Genomic DNA, 16,373 nt, shown 5'->3' with positions numbered 1-16,373 from the left:
AAGTGTCTTGAAGCATGCGAGAAATATATATATATATATATATATATATATATATATATATATATGTACACAAATGATTATCTTGAGAATACGACAACAGATTTCTTTGACTAAACTCTCACAATATTGTGTCTGACGCACTAGGAAACCGTCCACCAGCTGGAGAATGAACTCAAGAGCACGAAATGGGAGATGGCACGGCATCTTCGCGAATACCAAGACCTCCTGAATGTCAAAATGGCACTAGATATAGAGATTGCTGCATACAGGTAAGATTGGGAAATATTTTGCATATGAGTGTGGTGTAAATACCTTTTATTTTTAGTTAGTAATATTATAATTTATTATTAAAAATAAGCAAATATTGTTATTATTAGATTTAATATTTTGCGTAATATTTAATATTATATTATTATATAATATTATATTTCATATTTATTAACAATTATCATTTAACACATTATTGTTGAAATATTTATTCATGTAAATATGAGAATGAGAATATATATTATTTTATGCAAAAAAAGAAAGCGTTTTTTAACACTCAATTATCTGTATTTTGGCAAATTATGTAGCCATACATATTTCAGAGAAATGTCTACATGTAATCTTTACATACAATTTATAATAGCCTAAATCGCAATTCGATGCCTTTTCTCTTTATGTAGAAAACTTCTTGAAGGAGAGGAAAGCCACTTTAGCACTTTCCCATATCGCCAGTCCGTCACCAAAGGCCCCAAGGTCAAAAGTGAGCCTCCAAAGCTTAAAGTGCAACACAAGTTCGTAGAGGAGATCATCGAGGAGACCAGGGTGGAGGATGAGAAGTCTGAGATGGACGAGGCTTTGGCTGAGATGGCAGAAGAGTTGTCCGCTGCCAAGGGAGAAGAAGAAGGAGAGGAGGAGGGTAAGGATGAAGAAGGTGGTGAGGAGGAAGGCGAGAAAGGAGAGGAAGGTGAAGGTGAGGAGGAAGGAGAAGCAGAGGAGGAGGTGGTTGCGTCCAGCCAAGCCAAAGTAGCCTCCGGAGCCCCTGCTGAGGATGAAGAGGAGGGAGAGAAAGAGGGAGGTGAAGAAGCAGAAGAAGAAGAAGAAGCAGGAAAGGATGAAGAAGAGGAAGAGAAGGGAGAAGAGGAAGAGGAGGGTGAGGAGGAAAAGAAAGAGGATGATGCAGAGGAAACTAAAGCAACCGAGGCAAAGGCCTCTCCCGAGAGTGAGAAAGCAGAGGAGAAACAGACCAGCGGAGGAGAAGAAGGAGCAGAAGAAGAGGAAGAGGGTGATGAGAAAGATGAGGCAGAGGCAGGTAGCGACAAAGGATCACCTGGTGAAAAAGAACCAGAAGCAAAGGAGCAGCCTAAGAAAGTAGAAGCAGAAGCGACAAAGGAAGACAAGAAAGGAAAAGAGGAGAAGGAAGAGCCCAAACCTGAGAAGGAAAAAGCAACTGTGACAGAAACCAAGACAGAGACGCCTAAACCAGAATCTCCAAAGAGCGAGAGTCCAAAGAGCGAGAGTCCAAAGAGTGAAAGCCCGAAGAAGGAGACGCCTAAGACAGAGGCTCCAAAAAAGGAAGCCCCCAAGACTGAGAGTCCTAAGAAAGAAGAACCAAAGGCAGAACCACCGAAAGCAGAAGCTAAAGAAGACTCCCCAAAGCCAGCAGATGAGAAAGCCACTAAAAAAAGTGAACCAGAAAAAGAGCCTGAAAAAGAAGACAAAAAGAAGGAGGCCACTGTGAACGGAGACATGGGCAAGAAAGATGAGAAGAAAGAGTCCGATAAGAAGGAGATGATCTCCAACGGAGTGGACGAGAGCCCAACCAAAGATGAAACGAGCCAGAGGGTTGTGATCACCAAGACGGTGGAGACCATCACCACAGGGGAAGGTGGAGTCAAAGTCACAAAAACTGTTACCGTCACCGAGAAAGGAGAGGAGGTGGAGGAAACCGTCCAGGAGAAGGTGGTCTCCAAAACCGTGGAGAAGCAGGTAGCGAAGGCCACCGAAGCAGATTAGGCCCTAGCGTCCAGCTATAACCGGCCGAAGAGGAACCGGGGAGGAAGCATATCAAGCAATCAACACAAAACTAACATAACGAAGAAATCATAAAGCTCAACAGATGTATTACATTAACCACACTGAAACAAAAACAAGCATAGAGAGAATCCATAAGACGCGGCAAGCTAAAAAATGCATGTTGAGTGAAAGCTTTAAATGGGTTCTGCTGCATATGCGGTCCGGGACGCCGGGGACTCACATTCACTTTCGTTTAAATTGCAATAGCTGGGGGAGGGGGGCAGTCACTTGAATGTGGCATCTGCATGCCAGCTCAGGAGGGAGTGCACTCCTCGTTTTTTGAGATAGAAAAATAACCACCCTATGTATGACAGTAATATCAAATACGCGCAGAGCGGTGGGGAATGACATTTACTTTGAATTAGAGCAACGAGGGATGTAGAGACGTGTTCTGACAAAAGTAGCTTCATAAATATTATCGCGAGGACACCAACTGAGCCAAAAATGTAAAAAAAATAAACAAAAAACCAAGGGCCGAAGACGATGGTGAAAATAGCCCATGGTCATATACACTCAGTACATAAAGCAACTAAGAAACTCTTAGCCTTAAACATGCTTTTTACGGTTGTCAGTTATGTTTACCTGATGAGTGCATTTGAAAATAAACCCATCAATGCGCACATACATTCTTGTATGCATAGGATTGACTTGAATTCAAATACTTACCGTTAATGAGGTGCTACCGTTTGCAGTCCCATGTCTTTGTTCATCTGAATGAATTTCCCAGCAGCATTTGCTCAATAAACACCATATTAAAATACACTATTAACTTTGTCTTGTCTTTTTCCTCAGGTGTTTATTGGTATGCATGGATTTTTATGTATGTTATTTGTGTGTGGTTTATATATTCGCATACTTTGTAAGTGATAAAAAAAATATTAAAGTACAGCAATTTAGTTTAAGTCGAGTGATTTCCTATATGGAAATAAAACTCATTAAGTTTATATTAAAAATGACAGTCATCAAGTTCAAAAGTGAAGAAGATCATTAAGGGACTCTAAATATCTTAAAAATGTAATAAATCTTTAAAACAATAATGTAAAACAATGGATGAAAGTGTCATATATATGCCTAATTTTTAGTCTCTGGAAATTATTTTTTGTAAAATTCATTTTAAAGTGATATAAGTCCACTTGGTAGAAGAAAAAATAGCCACCTCACAAGACACTTCCTTTAAATGTTGGACAGGTCAGGTGACTATAATGTGACAGTACTGCTTCATGTAATATATGTTGTTTAAATATATATTTAGAAAATCTCGTTGAGATTCATCACATTTTAGTTTTTTACAAGGCCAGCAACTTAAAATATCTGCTTAAAATGATTTACATCGATATGTATATTATTTTTATTGAATGTTTTGTTCAATCAGCTTTGAAAAATCTGCCGACATGACAGTAATAGCCCATACTATGTGATGATTTAAATGAATATGTTGCTGTATTGCAGGCCGAGAGTGCACCATCAGAGATATACGACACTGCAACATTCATAACGGACTGTTCAAGGGATCAGTGTTGTTAATTGCCCATCGTTACATTAAATATGATACATAATTAAAAAAATAAAAGTGAGAAAACTTAAAGTATTTTTGCCTTTTCAGTCCATTCAAAAACATATTCGAATTATTTCTATATTCAGCCCAGGGCATAATTCCATGATACTGCTACAACGGACTCCAAATATGCACCTCATGTTTTGTGAACTATTTGTAAAATGAAAATCCAAAAATCGCCCCTGCTAGTAATTTAGCAACTTTTCCACAACATTCTAATTTATTGAGATGCACCTGTAGTTGTCAGTACGGCAGTAGTTTGTATTATATGTTGTACTAATGAAGAGTTGCAAATGTAAAACTGTAAAGTACAGGTTTGGCAGCATTATTCTTATTTGATGCATTGAAATATTCTCATTTGAACATGGTTTTCACTTCTGGGTTTGGGATATTCTTCAGCAGCCCATTGCAATGTGAAAACCCTTAATTTGGTTAAATTCTAAAAATACATGAAAGTGTTTGATCACATATGCAAAAGTTTTCACTACAGTTATGTGTGGACGTCAGGAAATCTAAGTGCCATTAAAAGATAAGACTGCCACAATGGATCTCATGCCAGCTAACTAAAGTATTCGATTAATAATTATAAAGACAACGTTTGTTTTTCACACAGTGAGAGAGAATTATTGGTTTATTTGTTGATTGCATTATTATGTTCGTGTCTTTGCCAGGAAAGCTCCTGATGATCACAGTAAGCTGGTTCTGAGCTGTCTGGTCACTGGTTTCTACCCCAGAGATATTAAGATGAACATCAGATTGGACAGAATTAACATTGAGAGCCAAATATCATCTGGAATCAGACCAAATGTTGATGAAACCTTTCAGATGAGAACCAGTGTGGAGCTTGACAGAAATCACAAAGGATCTTATGACTGTTTTGTCACTCACAGCAGCCTGACAGAACCAGTTGTGGTAGAATGGAGTAAATATCACCATGAATACAGGTATATGATAAGAAATATGATTTTGTGACTCTTTGTAACACTATAAATCAAGGTTATTTACATTATCACATTGCATGTAACGTTTTCTATAGCCATTCTAAAGTATTGTGCATTAATAAATATCAAATATAATTTTGGTTGTTAATACAAAAATATGGTTTTGTATATTTGTTGTTCGTACATCTCATTATTTTGATATAAAAATGAATTAGTAGCCTATACGAAGAAATTTAAGCAAAGATTTAAAAAACTGTGATAAAATTGTGTGATGTTAATGTATTCACAACCTTATTGTGGTGTTACAGATACATTAAATAAAAAGCTTCCAGAATTGTATTAGTATGCTGGTTGTTAATACAAAAATATGGTTTTGTATATTTGTTGTTCGTACATCTCATTATTTTGATATAAAAATGAATTAGTAGCCTATACGAAGAAATTTAAGCAAAGATTTAAAAAACTGATAAAATTGTGTGATGTTAATGTATTCACAACCTTATTGTGGTGTTACAGATACATTAAATAAAAAGCTTCCAGAATTGTATTAGTATGCTAATAAATATAATTCTGAAAAGTATTTTCAAAGTATATACACTAACAGTAACATTAACGACGGTCTATTTTACATTGAAATTGGTGTCTTTAGTAACATGACCCAGATTTCCATCTGACAAATTTATATGTACTCTTATACTGTCAATTTTATCTCCTGATGTCTGTGCATGTTTACATACATGTGTTTTCTGTATAGCACTGTTTTAAATGGTTCTATACAAAGTTTAACTTTTTTAGAGGCACCTTTGAAAACGTTTAAAAGATGTGTACAAGTACAAAAACGTTTTTATTAAAGATCACATGAGTAAATCTCTTAATAAATGTCTCACTGGAGTTTTCTATTCATGAAGTTTACCCACTTAAGGCATTCTGCATATTGTTTTAAAATTAAATCCACAACCTTTTTATAACTCTTAAAAGTGTTGCAGATTCATACCTTTCATATTAAAAGTTTCAGATTTGCTTTAAATAGCTAAAGGCATCCATTAAACTAAGCAGATATTAGAGAACTTCTGAGTAAGGAAACTATTAAATATGATTACACCCACAAATAATGTAAAAAAAAATAAAATAAAAGTCTTTTTGATCATCAAGAAGCATGTTTTATTGCACTGGCAGCAAATATTCACTTTTTACAATCTGTTGCAAGACTGATGCCTCAAAAATATAATCTACTTCACAAGCATACATTCACTCAGATATGTAGATCATCTCAGTAACATCAGACAATCATTGTTTTAAAAGCTGATAAAGTTGACTGATTTCAAATGCTCTGAGCACCATTGATCAAGGCATGTTGATAGTTACAGATTAAAGGAGAACTAGAGAAGCAGGTCAGGCTACTGGTATTTGTGCGGTTATAGATCCGACTTATTACTTCTTCCCCTTGGGTTTCTCCTTTCCCTTTTCCTGCTTCACACTTTCCTTTTTCTCACTCTTGCCTTTCTCACCTTCGTCTTTTCCCTTGGGCTTTTCTGGCTCTGCCTTTTCCTTAGCTTTGGGTTTTTCTGGCTCTTCCTTGCCTTTATCCTTTGTCTCTGGTCCAGGTACAGGTTCAGTTTTCTCCTTGGCTGGTTCAGGTTCGACATCCTCTTTGGCTTTTTCAGTCTTAGGCTCAACTTTTTCCTTCTCAGTTTCCTTCTCGACCTTGTCTTTTTCTATTTTAGTGTCTTTCTTGTCTGCCTCTGTATCCTCTTTGGCCTTATCAGCACATGTGTCAGCTTTCTCCTCACTTTTCTCGGTCTCTACTTCCTCCTCTGCAGCCACTTCCTCCTCCTCCTCCTCACCTTTCTCTCCCTCTTCCCCACCTCCCTCTTTTTCATCTCCTTCCTCTTCTTCCCCTTTAATATCTTCCTTTGCTTCAGTCTCTTCCTCTGCTGCAGCTTCCTCTTCCTTTGCTTCAGCTTCCTCTTCAGCACCTGTTTAAAACAGTAATTTAGTAATGCACATCTTGTCAGTATTTAGAATTCTTAATTACAAATCTTACCTTCCGCTTCCTCCTTTGTTTCTTCTTCTTCCTTCTCTTCCGCTTCCTCTTCCTTTACTTCCTCCTCTTCCTCCTTGGTAGGACTGGCAGCAGCTTCTTGAGCTTGACTGGATGTGATGGCCTCATCGGCTGAGAGTGATGCACTAACCAGGCGAGATCCAAACAGGTAGGGGGCGCCAGAGCTCAGGGTGGACAGTGAGAACATGGGTCGGGAGTAAACGGGACCAACAGAGTAAGCACCGACCAATCCTCCCACACCCACATTGAAGCGAGACTCCTCCCCCTCAAGCAACTTCCTGCAAAAACAGAAAAGATAATGTGACGAATCGGAAGCATTGACATGAATCTAAATATCTGACTTTATATTAGCAGTTTAACCTGTAAGCAGCTATCTCAATATCGAGTGCCATCTTGACATTGAGAAGATTCTGGTATTCTTTAAGGTATCTCGCCATTTCGCCCTTAGTAGCTCGAAGCTCATCCTCAAGGTCACTGATTGTATCCTGCAGGGAAGGATGAGTGTCAAAATAATGGGCTGAGAACTTAAATTACTCAAAATAGTTCTTAGTAGAACTAACCTGCATGGCTGCAATCTCTGCACTCTGCTTGTCCTCCACCTCCCTGAGCTGCTTCTCCAGAGACTCATTCAGACCCTTGCAGGCATCGATCTCAAGGACACATGCCTGAAGTTGGCGGCGATACTCTCCCGCTTCATCCTTGGAGTTCCTCACTGCGTCAGTGTGGTGCACCACACTCTCCGTCAGGTGGCCCATTTTCCCACGGAACCATTCTTCAGCTGACTGGATGTTCTTGGCTGCCAGCTTCTCGTACTGGGCTCTGATGTCGCGCAGGGCACTGGACAGATCGGGCTTGGCGGTCTCCGCCTCAATGGCGATCTGGGCTCCATATTGAATCTGGGCCTGCAGCTCTGAGATCTCACCCTCGTGGACCTTCTTCAGGAACGCCAGCTCATTTAGCAACGTATCAACCTTATTTTCCAGCTCTACCTGAGCCAGAGCGCCGTCGTCGGCCTCCTTGCGGGCCTCCAGAAGCCTGCCTTCGGTGTCCTCACGGGCAACCACCTCTTCCTCGTAGCTGGCCTGCAGGCTCTGCAAGGCATTTTCCATACTCTCGCGGTGGCTCAGCGCAGCCTGCCTTTCCATGCGGGCCTCCTCGACGGCAGCTCTCAGAGTGCGGACCTCTTGCTCATACAGGCCCCTCAGGCGGGAAGGCTCCACATGCCTCTGCAGGAGCAGCTCAGCCTCCAGGGCACGGTTCTGCTGCTCTAGTTCATGGACACGCTCGATGTAACCGGCGAAGCGGTCGTTGAGCTCTTGCAGCTGGGCCTTCTCTTGAGTTCGCACTGCCCGGAATTCGGAGCTTACCTGGGTGGCATGGCTGATGTCCATGTCCACGGAGCGGCCAGGGCTGCTCAGCAGCAGTCCGGCGGAGGTCCTTCCGGGGGAGGCATAGTGGAGGCGGCTCGAGGAGAGAGAAGGGGGATGGGCAGAGAAAGTGGTGCGAGAACGACCACGCTGAGAAACCCGGGGGCTGCTCTCCACATACCAGCGCTTGTACGAGGACGAGAAGTAGGGGTCAAACCCAACGGCACTCATGGCTCCAAGGACAAGCTGCTCTGTGCCTCAGTACCACAGTCAGCTCGATCAGCCCTCAAACACTGATCTGCTGCTCCTACCGCAGTCAGCGCAGCTTATATAGCCAGAAAGGAGCTCTGACGCAAGTGATTTTCTAAACTCTGACAACGCAGTATCAATAGCAGAAAGAGAGAGAGCGGGAGAGAGACAGTGAGAGCTATGTGCAAGGCAAGGCATATAATACAATTTTGATAAGAAATTATGAGATTTTTAAACATAAAACAAAATGCTAAATTTATACATTTAAGTATACACACTGCGAATGCCACCAAGGTCATTATTTGCATAAGAAGCTCAAATTAAGCAAATCATGCTTTGCATTGTGCCTGGATTTAATATGTAATTTAATTATGAACCTAATTATGGTATGTAAATGGCTAAAATATATGCATACCACACACAGTTTCCACTGCAGATACAGAGATGAAAGCTGGAGGAAGAGAGGGAGAGAGGGGGGGGGGGTTACAGCTCTATTTTCAGTGCTTTACCTGTGGAAACACACCATCGCCTCTGCTGGATATGAAAGGTAATACATATAAAATGATACACATGGACAAAGTGAATGTTTCTCCTTTTGCAGACTGAATTGCTTTTTCTACTTCTAAATAGTGTTTAAATAGAGTTAACACTTTAATAACTAGCAATAATGAACTTCATAAACTAAATGAGCTTTTTAATAAGACCATGCTATGTTTTTATTGTAAGCAGACAAACTCAAATATAAATGTTGCATAGACGTACATTATTTTCTTTAATTAAATTGTTATATACATAATACTTTGACATTAAGTTCATTATAGCTAACTATTAAAAGATTAACAGGATACTTAAATCCCCAGTGACCAAAAAAAGCCAGGAAACTCTTGCTGTACTACACATTAAGGCCTCTACATTTGAGCTACATTTGAGCTACAGTGTTTACTGATGGCCTCTGAGATCTAAGGCTTACTCTGATCTTTGCACTTTTATTCCACACTTCTCAGTTTAAAAGTCATGTTGCTATTTTGAATCTGTTCACGACCTCTGCCCTTCGAGCAGTAGATAGATATCCGGTCCGCCCCTTACACATGAGTCAATTGGTAAGTTCAGCTGTCATTCTGAAAGTGAAACATTCTGATTGGTACAAAGCAGAATAGATTTGACATATATGATGGGCCACATACCAGAATGCTATAAAAAGAGCATAGCACAGGCAAGCAGAACTCACTGTCTGTCACAGAGTGTGTGCACAACAGCAAGGAGGGCTGTGTTTGGTGGGTTTAGTCTAGAAAATACTGTAGTAAAACCCAAATTCGTTCAAAATGGCTGCTGCTCATCGTCTAGTGATTGTACGCCACGGTGAGAGCTCCTGGAACCAAGAGAACCGCTTCTGTGGCTGGTTTGATGCGGACCTCAGTGAAAAGGGTCTGGAGGAAGCAAAGCGAGGTGCTCAAGCCATCAAAGATGCAGGCATGAAGTTTGATGTGTGCTACACTTCCGTTTTGAAGCGTGCCATCAAGACTCTGTGGACCATCATGGAGGTCACAGACCAGATGTGGCTGCCTGTAGTGCGCACCTGGCGTCTGAATGAAAAGCTGCTCTGTGCCTCAGTACCACAGTCAGCTCGATCAGCCCTCAAACACTGATCTGCTGCTCCTACCGCAGTCAGCGCAGCTTATATAGCCAGAAAGGAGCTCTGACGCAAGTGATTTTCTAAACTCTGACAACGCAGTATCAATAGCAGAAAGAGAGAGAGCGGGAGAGAGACAGTGAGAGCTATGTGCAAGGCAAGGCATATAATACAATTTTGATAAGAAATTATGAGATTTTTAAACATAAAACAAAATGCTAAATTTATACATTTAAGTATACACACTGCGAATGCCACCAAGGTCATTATTTGCATAAGAAGCTCAAATTAAGCAAATCATGCTTTGCATTGTGCCTGGATTTAATATGTAATTTAATTATGAACCTAATTATGGTATGTAAATGGCTAAAATATATGCATACCACACACAGTTTCCACTGCAGATACAGAGATGAAAGCTGGAGGAAGAGAGGGAGAGAGGGGGGGGGGTTACAGCTCTATTTTCAGTGCTTTACCTGTGGAAACACACCATCGCATCTGCTGGATATGAAAGGTAATACATATAAAATGATACACATGGACAAAGTGAATGTTTCTCCTTTTGCAGACTGAATTGCTTTTTCTACTTCTAAATAGTGTTTAAATAGAGTTAACACTTTAATAACTAGCAATAATGAACTTCATAAACTAAATGAGCTTTTTAATAAGACCATGCTATGTTTTTATTGTAAGCAGACAAACTCAAATATAAATGTTGCATAGACGTACATTATTTTCTTTAATTAAATTGTTATATACATAATACTTTGACATTAAGTTCATTATAGCTAACTATTAAAAGATTAACAGGATACTTAAATCCCCAGTGACCAAAAAAGCCAGGAAACTCTTGCTGTACTACACATTAAGGCCTCTACATTTGAGCTACAGTGTTTACTGATGGCCTCTGAGATCTAAGGCTTACTCTGATCTTTGCACTTTTATTCCACACTTCTCAGTTTAAAAGTCATGTTGCTATTTTGAATCTGTTCACGACCTCTGCCCTTCGAGCAGTAGATAGATATCCGGTCCGCCCCTTACACATGAGTCAATTGGTAAGTTCAGCTGTCATTCTGAAAGTGAAACATTCTGATTGGTACAAAGCAGAATAGATTTGACATATATGATGGGCCACATACCAGAATGCTATAAAAAGAGCATAGCACAGGCAAGCAGAACTCACTGTCTGTCACAGAGTGTGTGCACAACAGCAAGGAGGGCTGTGTTTGGTGGGTTTAGTCTAGAAAATACTGTAGTAAAACCCAAATTCGTTCAAAATGGCTGCTGCTCATCGTCTAGTGATTGTACGCCACGGTGAGAGCTCCTGGAACCAAGAGAACCGCTTCTGTGGCTGGTTTGATGCGGACCTCAGTGAAAAGGGTCTGGAGGAAGCAAAGCGAGGTGCTCAAGCCATCAAAGATGCAGGCATGAAGTTTGATGTGTGCTACACTTCCGTTTTGAAGCGTGCCATCAAGACTCTGTGGACCATCATGGAGGTCACAGACCAGATGTGGCTGCCTGTAGTGCGCACCTGGCGTCTGAATGAACGTCACTACGGTGGTCTGACTGGTCTGAACAAGGCAGAGACAGCAGCCAAGCACGGAGAGGAGCAGGTCAAGATCTGGCGCAGATCATTTGATATTCCCCCTCCTCCTATGGATAAGGACCATCCATACCACAAGATCATCAGTGAGGTAAGAGAAAGAGATCAGACGTTAAAGAAATATTAAATCAATATATATATATATATATAATAAAATTATTATATAAATTTTCTCATAATATACATTTAAATATATATCATATATAATAATAATAATATATATTTATGATAAATATTAAATGTTTGCAAATAGTTTAAGATTTATTATATATAAATATATATATATAAAAAAATCTTAAATATATACTACATATCAATATTATATATGAATTTATATATTAATCTTAAACTATTTATTGGTAAAATTATTCATACATTTAATTCTGGCATAATTCATTGATGCATGTGACACTTTGCTTTTACGTCACTCATGTAAACACTGATGATGGCTTGGCTGCACGTTTGATCATGTTCCATTCCTATCTTTCACCAGTCAAGACGATACAAGGGTCTGAAAGAGGGCGAGCTTCCCATCTGCGAGAGCCTGAAGGATACCATCGCTCGTGCCCTGCCTTTCTGGAATGAGGTTATTGTACCCGAGATCAAGGCCGGCAAAAATGTCATAATCGCAGCCCATGGCAACAGCCTCCGTGGCATCGTCAAGCACTTAGAGAGTGAGTATCATCCCACCAAGCATTTAGTTAAAAGACTATTCAGGGAATCAATTGGGCGAGTGATGCATTATGTAATAGAACTTCAAGTTAGCTCAGCATATCAAGGAACAAGTACATACAGCATTCAAAAACACAGAATGTGTCTGACCACCAGGCCTCAGTGATACCACATGACTCAGGGACTATTTAAAGCCCTCATTCATACATAGAAGAGACGAGGAGGTTCCTGTTACAGGCACAAACTTTCAGCAGAAAGGTTCTGCATTCTCCCTCGAGAGCGATGCACTGTAGGAAGTAAAGGTCACAGGGGTCAAGGAAAGGTCGAGGCTTTGAAAACTCAATGTATGTGACATGATGTTCACCTGTGTCTACAGGCATGTCAGATGCAGCCATCATGGAGGACCTGTTGGTGAGCAAGTGATGTAAAGATAAATTTCTCCAAATCTGTTCGGATGAAGAAACAAACTCATCTACATCTTGGTGAATTAATTTTCACTTCTGGTTATCTTTTAAAAGATTTAAAACAAGTAACTTATATGTAATAAATCTGGAGTTTTGCTCATACAACAACAAAAAAAATTGTGTCATCACTGAAATGTATGCAATGCTAATTTAATCTTGACATAAATCAAATTACTTTTACAAAAACAAGTAACTTATATGTAATAAATCTGGAGTTTTGCTCATACAACAACAACAAAAAATTGTGTCATCACTGAAATGTATGCAATGCTAATTTAATCTTGACATAAATCAAATTACTTTTACGCCTCTTGACATAAAGTCCACTTCTCCCTCTACAAGCTTCCTAAAATAAATATCAGTCAATAAATATCAAAGCCCAGCAACAATTGCGCAATTTGCTTTATTTTTAGCTCCTCCATTGCAGGCTTCCAAATCGGATACACAGTCCTGGGTAATGGTTTGATGCTGTCAAACTTATCTGCACCTGTTTGTAAGAATATTTAAACTAACACTATCATCTCAAAGCCATGAGCAGACGCCTTGCAAATAACAATTAGCTGGCTTTAAAGAGTGACTGACTGTATCTCAATAACAAAACCTGGCGTTTGATATATTTTAATTTGCAAAGTTTTCTGGAAGTAGGTTACATTTAAATTCATTTTTTAGAACTGATTACATAGTTGAAACATAGAGACCACTTTTAAGGCGAAGTGAGTAATTTCATTCCGCCCATCCTTCATCATTTACATTGACTCAACAAAGGTTGTTACGTCCGCTTAGTCACTCTTTTGACTTTTAACTTAAATCAGTCTGGTCCAGTTTGCAGCTTATTCTGGCTAGGAACCACCCATTTTGTATGAGAAATACAAGATTTGCAATCTATTTAGCTGTATTATCTATTGTGACTCATCACACTATAGCCTTAGGAAAATGATAGAGCTGCTCAAACAGACTGGAGTCCTATTTGTTGCTGTTATATAGTGTCGAAGAAATTACACACTTTACCTTTAAATAGCCTCCAGGTTGTTGTGTACAAACTTTCCCTGAATAGTCCTTTGTCACCAGTTGTGACAGTGCTCTTAAATAGCTAAGGCAGACTGCCATGATGAATCCATGCCATCAGACAAGGAAACACAAGCAAATGAGCCACGAAGAACCCATTTTGCACCAAATCATTTTTGAACTGTTGTGATGATGTTGATGCAAAAAAAAAAAAAAAAATATATATATATATATATATATACATATATTTTCAAGTATGTTGGCAAAATAGGTGACGGTAACCATTGACTTCCATAGTATTTTTTCCATGCTATAGAAGTCAATGGCAACCGTCGACTGTTTGGTTACCAACATTTATTAAAGTATTATCTTTTGTGTTCAACATCTGAAAGAAATTCATAGATTTGAAACAACTTGATGAGTAAATGACAGATTTTTCATTGCTGGACGAACTCTACCTTTAATTCATTTAAGACTTTTTCCTAAGCAGCCATTTGTGATTACAAGTTTTATTTTTAGGATTCAATGTAGCAGAAACCGCTGGGATGGATTTTCATTTGTATGTGTGGTACCAATATTTAAAATGCGGATGTAAACAATAACACAATAGTGAAGAAAACAGTATTCACTATGTAAATGTCCAAAGCATTTTAGAATTATATTAAATTCTATTATATTTCCTAATATTTTCAGATTCTTCATAACCACGGCAAGTCCATATACACAGAAAGTTGGTGATACACTCACAGAGAAGTAGACATAAATTTTATTTACTCGTTCTGTACATAATGGGTAATACCAGCACGGGTGTTAACCATGGGAAATATTAACACATGTAGATGTAAGGAAATAAAAAGGCACAAATTTTCATTTTCAATGAATGAGACCACATGGATATTTTGTAATGTGAAACAATAAACAGTAATACTGTTAAAGAAAAACGTATGTATTTGAAACCTTAAATTATTCGAGCACTTCTAAAAGATATGGGTTGGTCTATGGGTTGCTTAATATGAATGTTTGATGCTAGGGATTTAAACCAGACAAAGATTAATTTCAAAAAGGAAAAATAAAAAAAAAATCAACAGCCAGAAATAAAAGACATGACATGAAGCAGCAGTTAACCTAAGAGGGACATCCCTCTTGGCCAGAAGGTCATGCACAGAGGCCACCAGCAGGCTTTTTAAATCCCTTTTTTAGAAAATGCCAGTTTATTTCAACACACAGTAACACCTGGCTAATAAAATAAACTGATTACAGATGGACAAAACCTAAAAGTCATGTTTATGTCAGGTTACTGAATCAAAATTGGGCAGAACCCATCAAAGTTATAGCAGAGACCTTGTGATGTGCAGTAACAGTCATGAAATGGAGCAAGATCCAAAGTTACTGCCACCTTTACAGAGTAGGAGAATCAGACACTGAATCCAGTCCTCAGAGATGAGCTCATGATTGCACAGGTGACATTTCCAGCTTGTCCAATGGAATAGATGAGGTGCGTTTTTACTCTCCCCAGACCCAATCTCGCATCGAAGGATTCACAACCCGATGCAAAAAGCTCCACAGGCAAGCCCTTCACCATTCAAAAGATCCCCCGAGAGTCTAGCCACAACCATCTAGCTACACTACTACTGCAATTTACAGATAAGTTATTATGGCACAAATAAAAAGGCTACAGTAGACTAGTCCCACATACTAGCGGAGGAAAAAAAAATAAAGACTTTAACTGGTGAGTCTGCTTCTAAGGTCAATCAGGTGGAGTGGTGCAGTTGTTGCTACTCTAAGAACCTGCCACTGCAATACCCTACCTTCATCTTCAATCATGGCTGTTACCAAAAGGTCAGATCAGTATCACTAGGATTCTGTTTAAATGTAACAAAAGACAAACTAAAAGACCAAATTTGGGTGAACAGTTGGCAATCAAACCAGAGGGTATAATGATCCTCATTTCCCTTTCTTAACACAACATAGTTTAGCTGGCAAAAGTCAAAGCTGAAGACAAAAAAAAACTGCAGGAGAGTGGCAAGAAGGCTCAGGTCACGTTGAAGGCCTCATTTCACCTCGTCAAAGGTACAGATGGCCGATGTGTGGAAACAACAGAATATTAAGGGCAGACAAAAAAAATACTGATTCGCCTGTAACCAAGTGAGGGGGATTACAAACAGTTTGATTTCGGAGCTGTAAACAGTCAGAAGCCACGCAAATGGTTTGCTTGAGAAATGTGCCACGGCTGCGCCCCAAGGCAGGCAAGCGTAATACCGGTGGTGACTTGATGGGGAGGCCGGCGAGCTGACGGGGTGCTGACAGCGCATGGCCCAGATCATTCGCTCTCATCTGGGTTTTGGGGGTCCAATATTTTCACATGGGTGAAAGGGAATAAACCTCTCCGGCCATTTACCTCCCCTTCCCACTGACCGCTGATGTTCATCCTAGTCACTTTCACAATGTCACCCACCTATAAGGGGGAAAAAAAAAAAAAAAAGATGAATTGAAAACCTTATAATGTACAGGTCTTTTAAAGCATTTAGAATAGAGAAAAATATTACTGGCTTCTTAAATGGTGCTGTGAAAGCTCTGAAATGATCAAACCCTAATCTATAAAACTCAGGAAAAGCCTGTGGAAAAGATTATGTCCTGCCCACCAGAAATCAGATCCAAGGAACAACATATTTTTTTAGTTTTTTGGGGCTGATACCGATATTAGGGAGTAAAAAAGGCCGATATCGATATATTGGCCGATATTCTTTGTGTATATTATAGTACA

General features: G+C 39.4%; 4 protein-coding genes across 5 annotated transcripts in view; 2 read left to right on the top strand and 2 right to left on the bottom strand.

Moving 5' to 3' along the window:
* The window catches only part of LOC107589230 (neurofilament medium polypeptide-like), a 5,470-nt gene extending 2,956 nt beyond the window's left edge, over positions 1–2,514 (top strand). Inside the window, exons 2-3 of the mRNA XM_016277600.1 lie at positions 145–269; positions 669–2,514. Of these exons, the coding sequence (XP_016133086.1) occupies positions 145–269; positions 669–2,001 (1,458 nt within the window). The 3' untranslated portion in view covers positions 2,002–2,514. The remainder of the gene's footprint in view (positions 1–144; positions 270–668) is intronic.
* A 3,186-nt stretch (positions 2,515–5,700) lies between these two features.
* On the bottom strand, positions 5,701–8,666 carry LOC107589231 (neurofilament light polypeptide-like). Of its 2 annotated transcripts, XM_016277601.1 has the most exons (5): positions 8,651–8,666; positions 7,180–8,357; positions 6,980–7,104; positions 6,602–6,897; positions 5,701–6,533 (listed from the first exon to the last, which is right to left on the bottom strand). In XM_016277601.1, exons 2-5 carry the CDS (start codon positions 8,215–8,217, stop codon positions 5,989–5,991), a joined length of 2,004 nt encoding a protein of 667 aa, XP_016133087.1. In that variant the 5' UTR covers positions 8,218–8,357; positions 8,651–8,666; the 3' UTR covers positions 5,701–5,988. The 2 variants fall into 2 exon arrangements, with proteins under 2 accessions (XP_016133087.1, XP_016133088.1); XM_016277602.1 differs by lacking the exon at positions 8,651–8,666 and having other exon boundaries at positions 7,180–8,395.
* A 2,355-nt stretch (positions 8,667–11,021) lies between these two features.
* Positions 11,022–12,563, top strand: LOC107589268 (phosphoglycerate mutase 2-like). Its single transcript, XM_016277664.1, has 3 exons — positions 11,022–11,559; positions 11,962–12,142; positions 12,517–12,563. The coding sequence occupies exons 1-3, from the start codon at positions 11,143–11,145 to the stop codon at positions 12,561–12,563; spliced, it is 645 nt and encodes a 214-aa protein (XP_016133150.1). The 5' UTR covers positions 11,022–11,142.
* Positions 12,564–14,357: 1,794 nt separating this feature from the next.
* Positions 14,358–16,373, bottom strand: part of LOC107589229 (crk-like protein) — an 11,964-nt gene continuing 9,948 nt past the window's right edge. Inside the window, exon 3 of the mRNA XM_016277599.1 lies at positions 14,358–16,064. Coding sequence (XP_016133085.1) covers positions 15,930–16,064 — 135 coding nt within the window. The 3' untranslated portion in view covers positions 14,358–15,929. The remainder of the gene's footprint in view (positions 16,065–16,373) is intronic.

Source organism: Sinocyclocheilus grahami, unplaced genomic scaffold, assembly GCF_001515645.1.
Source record: "Sinocyclocheilus grahami isolate Dianchi unplaced genomic scaffold, SAMN03320097.WGS_v1.1 scaffold114.1, whole genome shotgun sequence".
Classification (NCBI taxonomy): domain Eukaryota; kingdom Metazoa; phylum Chordata; class Actinopteri; order Cypriniformes; family Cyprinidae; genus Sinocyclocheilus; species Sinocyclocheilus grahami.
This window is presented reverse-complemented; position numbering and strand designations above follow the sequence as displayed.

Excerpts from the sequence above, each read along its gene's own strand:
- LOC107589268 (XM_016277664.1), top strand. The coding sequence starts at position 11,143 with ATGGCTGCTGCTCATCGTCTAGTGATTGTACGCCACGGTGAGAGCTCC. Across the intron at positions 11,560-11,961 it reads ACCACAAGATCATCAGTGAG|TCAAGACGATACAAGGGTCT; the intron begins GTAAGAGAAAGA and ends ATCTTTCACCAG. Across the intron at positions 12,143-12,516 it reads CATCGTCAAGCACTTAGAGA|GCATGTCAGATGCAGCCATC; the intron begins GTGAGTATCATC and ends CTGTGTCTACAG.
- LOC107589231 (XM_016277601.1), bottom strand. The coding sequence starts at position 8,217 with ATGAGTGCCGTTGGGTTTGACCCCTACTTCTCGTCCTCGTACAAGCGC. Across the intron at positions 7,105-7,179 it reads CAGAGATTGCAGCCATGCAG|GATACAATCAGTGACCTTGA; the intron begins GTTAGTTCTACT and ends CCTTCCCTGCAG. Across the intron at positions 6,534-6,601 it reads AACAAAGGAGGAAGCGGAAG|GTGCTGAAGAGGAAGCTGAA; the intron begins GTAAGATTTGTA and ends TGTTTTAAACAG.